Here is a 4,556-nt window from a genome sequence, read left to right as displayed (position 1 = left end):
TGGTCCGGCCGTGGATTCGTCCTGAGCTTCGGGCAAGGTGGGATGCTGTAGATGTATTTGAGAGGTTTTTGCCCTGGAGGAATATATGGTTGAATAAAAGTCTTCATGCGTGCTCTTCCATCTCTCTGTATAGTGGGTTTTGTCTTACTCATCCCAGTTTTATGTCGAATACTTAGATGTAAAAACCAACTTCTTATCTGTGCAGTCCATGACTGTAGGTACGAATTAGGCATCTTTTGAAATTATTTATTTCAAATGCAGGATTATATTTTACTGTTGTTTGCAGTTTTATTGTGATGCCTGTCAGTTGGGGTGAGGATTGATTACGAATACAGTTTTATGTTAACCATTGCAATATTTGCTCAGTGCTTTAAAGAGATGCTGTTTTACTTCTGAGCTTTGTACAAGTGTCAGAGTAATCCAGTGTCTGCTCCGCAGTGCAGCCAGCAGTCCTCTCTCCTATTTAGCTTCCCAAGGTTTGTACTGCTGTAAGAAGAATGTCCTTTTAAATTCTCCACCCACAGCTAACACCCTGCAATAACAGTGTCAGCTATTGCAAGCAACCCCCATGCTGCTTCATGCAAATACGTTCTTGTGTGTCTTTGCCCTTTCAGTTTAGACTTCAGAAAGAATTATAGCAGTGGGTTTTTTTCACCCACAAAAAGACAATAATCAAAAGCAGTCAAGGTTAGTACATCAGAAGTAATACCATGCTTCTCTTTTTTTCTTTAGATGCCTCTTCCAGGAAGCAGTTAGTTGGCTAGGAGCCGTTCTAAATGGTTGGCTTCCTTTGCTGCAAGGGTACACTGCTGACTTGTGTTTGATCCTGTCCACAGAGATACTTGGAGTCGGTTGGCTCCCGGTCTCTGATACCTTACCATAAATTTCATTTAGATGAAAGCGTGTCTCATCAGTTCCTTGTTCTTGTGAGGTGTGATCACTGACTCCTAGGGATTTGGTCATCCTAAACCAGTTGTTTGGTTTTTTTTAGCATCTGTGGTAACGGTGGGTTTTGCTTGTGGAGATCCTTAAAGAACTTCCTTTTTCTGAAAGATTGTTACTGCCTTATACGTTACTGGGTTATACGTTAAGGAATAGTTTCTCTCCAACGAACAAGTGTAACTGTCTTACCTAAATGTTTAAGACCAGTTCCTGTTGTTGCTGTATGGGGTAAAGAACTGCAGGCTGAACTAGATTGCAGTAAAACAAATTTACAGGTAAGTTCTCTGAGTTTTGAATTACTATTTTGAGAAGTTAATTCACAATTTGTGTATTATTGCTTTTAGTTTCTGATGCATGGTAAAGATGAGTGGATTAGGAGAAAACTCCTTGGATAGCTTGACCAGTGAGTCAAGGAAGCGCAAGCCGTTGCCCTGTGATACACCAGGTGCAAGGTAGGTTTATATCGACTTTTCTCTCTTTTTTTAAAATGAGTATTAAAAAATATTTTTCAAGTTTTCATTGCAATTTAGAGTAAGCTCTAACTAATCATTTTGTTCAGTGAGAAATCCTCTAGGCCAGCTGCTGTTGTGAAGATACACAGCTTTACTACTACCTAGCTATGCCGAAGCTGATGAACTATGCTCTATAATTAGACCCTTGTGGAAGTCTTTATGGAGTGAACATATAAGGAGTCACTGAAGCTGCGATTGCAAGGCAACATTCCAGCAATGTTAGGTTGTCTGGGATTCTGCTTTTCTTGGATGTTGAGATGGAATTTTTGTCCTGATGCCTAGAGGTATCACCTTCTGTAGTCATCTCGTTACAAGCAAACCAAAGGGATTTCATAGAATATTGTAATTTATTATAGAAACGAAATAGAATTTTAAAGAAACCTGAAGTAAAATTTAAGGTTAAAATATTCTTTCTGTATGAACATTTCAATTTTGTAACAGGTAATTGCTCTTTCCATTAAATTTGAAGATGGAGTAATCACAAGAGGATTTTTTGAATGAATAGCTTTCTCATATCCTCTTAGGATAAATTTGTAGTTAAAATTCTTAAACCCCCCCCCAAAACCCAACCCAAACAACAGTGTAACAAAACACACACGTGCCCTTCAGATTTGTATTTGCTGGAAGAATAACCGCTACCTAGGTGTAACAACAGGTGGGTAAGCACAGCTTTTGCATGTGATGGTACGTAATATATGAAATTATGTTTTTTGGTTCCTAGTTTGACCTGCAGTGGCGAGAAGCGTCGTCGTGAGCAGGAAAGCAAATACATTGAAGAACTGGCTGAACTGATATCTGCTAATCTGAGTGACATTGACAATTTCAATGTCAAACCGGACAAATGTGCTATTTTAAAAGAAACTGTGAGACAGATTCGACAGATAAAAGAGCAAGGTACTGTTCCCTGCTAAGCCAACGTAAATAATTTTTCTTGCGATTGCTTTTCTAAAGCAGTAGTTACTTACGAAATTGAGTAGTGTTTCCACCTTCCCCTGAAGCAAGCTTATTTAGGATATTTTGATTTTTAAAATATGACTTTATTACACACGCACATATTAACATGAGCTAAAACCTATTTGTAGAACAATGGCGATGGCATCTGAAAGCTGACCAGTGATGATGAGATCATCAGAATAAAACCACAAGGAAGAGATAGGTCTAATCAGGATGTTTAATGGCCATTGAAAGATTTAGCAGGTGAATCTGTCATCAGACAGATGATCCCAAAAGCAGCAGAAGAAATATTGTTCACAGAACAAGTTGATCTTGTCAACTTTAACTGTCAAGTCAGTTTATGTTGCTGTGACATTTATTCTAGACTTCAGCAACTAACAACATGAGACCTCCTCTCCAAATCCTGGGGTTTTTTTTGCCTTTATTCAAACGCTTTCTAGAATCTGGCTTGCAACATGACAACGTGGTCTTTGTGTGAAATGTTGCTTTACTGAAACGTATCTTCTGGGTTTCAGGAAAAGCAGTTTCTAATGATGATGATGTTCAGAAAGCTGATGTATCTTCTACGGGTCAAGGAGTTATTGATAAGGATTCGTTGGGACCTCTTTTGTTACAGGCAAGTACAAACTGGGCCCTAGTTAAACCCCTATGGAAACAAATACTTAAGGCAGGTGAAAATATTACAATAAATCCTGTAGTCGCATAAGTAGTATGCAAGAACTATACAGAGCTGTGTTTGAAAGGGCCAGGGATAAAATCGATCAAGTGTTCTTAATTTTACTGAGGTTCTCTGAAGGAAAGGGAAGACTAATATTTGGCTTTTTCTCATATTCTTGTGCTTTATTTTCTCCAGCAGGCGCTATCAAACTACTACTAAAGCAGTGCTTAGTAATACGAAGAATATTTTGCTTTTTTAGGGGATAGACATTAGAGTAAATGCACGAGGTTTTGCAAAGACTAGATGTTTGTATATTGGGGTTTGTGTTTGTAAATTGTGAAGCATTTTAAACAAATGTTGCCATCAAGTGAAACAGGCTAAGAATTGTAAAAAAAAAAAAAAAAAAAAAAAAGGTAGATAGCAGATACTGCTTCTTTATGTCTAGAAAACCAATCCCATGTTTATGAGTCTATTCAAAAGCACTTTTGAAACTTAATTGTTTACAGAGATACTGAATTTTTCTTTAAGTTAAGAAAATACAGTATTTTAAGATATGGATAAACCCTTTTATCTCATCACTGGATAGTGGAAATGTCTTCATGTTCATGTCTTGCTACTTGTTTCTGCTGAATTTCTTCTTGTTTCAATTTGCCAGCTATTGAAATGATGTTACTGATTCATTATCTTGTGATGAAATAAAGCAAGAATGAAACAAGAAGGCTGGTTATCACTGTGAAAGAGCTCAATGGAATAATAAATGAACAGATTAATTTTTAATCTTGAAATCACTCCTTGCCAGACACAGATTTCCTCAGAGAAAAAATTCATCTCTACCCTTGAAAAGAAATGCATTTATTGTAACCTGACATTTATCACCCACAGAGTTTTTATTCTAATTTATGTTCGGAATTAGTCAGCATGTCTTACATGCTGTGTTGTCATGTTAATATTTAGGCGTTGGATGGTTTCCTGTTTGTTGTAAATCGAGATGGGAACATAGTATTTGTGTCAGAAAACGTTGCACAGTACCTGCAATACAAACAAGAAGATTTGGTTAATACAAGTGTCTACGGTATCTTGCATGAAGAGGACCGGAAGGACTTTCTTAAAAACTTACCTAAATCTTCAGGTAATAAAAGTTTACTTACCACACTGCTACTAGGCTATGTGAAAACAACTAGAGACTAATAAGTAACTTGTAATGGATAATCTTTAAAACCAACTTACAAAAAATATTTCATTACAAAAATCTGTTTATCTTGACAAATATTACTGTGTTCTTATACTAAAGCACTCCACCAGAAAGAAATGTGCTGGAAATTGATACTGTACTTTAGCCTTTGTAATATGTTTACCTGTAGCTTACTACAAGGGTACTAAAGCAAAATATTTCCAAATGCCACAAGACTAGCTGAGGAAACTGATTGCTTTTCAAATATGTGAATAACTTTCCAGCTCTCCTTCATGTGACTGAAAGTGTCGTGTAAGGG

At 36.9% G+C, this 4,556-nt stretch overlaps 1 protein-coding gene across 1 annotated transcript in view; it reads left to right on the top strand.

The window, feature by feature from the left end:
- The first annotated feature begins 1,305 nt into the window (after positions 1-1,305).
- The window catches only part of NCOA3 (nuclear receptor coactivator 3), an 18,076-nt gene continuing 14,825 nt past the window's right edge, over positions 1,306-4,556 (top strand). The window contains exons 1-4 of the mRNA XM_010144056.1: positions 1,306-1,394; positions 2,176-2,348; positions 2,924-3,024; positions 4,021-4,195. Of these exons, the coding sequence (XP_010142358.1) occupies positions 1,306-1,394; positions 2,176-2,348; positions 2,924-3,024; positions 4,021-4,195 (538 nt within the window). The remainder of the gene's footprint in view (positions 1,395-2,175; positions 2,349-2,923; positions 3,025-4,020; positions 4,196-4,556) is intronic.

The sequence above is a fragment of the Buceros rhinoceros genome, unplaced genomic scaffold (assembly GCF_000710305.1).
Source record: "Buceros rhinoceros silvestris isolate BGI_N320 unplaced genomic scaffold, ASM71030v1 scaffold209, whole genome shotgun sequence".
NCBI lineage: Eukaryota > Metazoa > Chordata > Aves > Bucerotiformes > Bucerotidae > Buceros > Buceros rhinoceros.
This window is presented reverse-complemented; position numbering and strand designations above follow the sequence as displayed.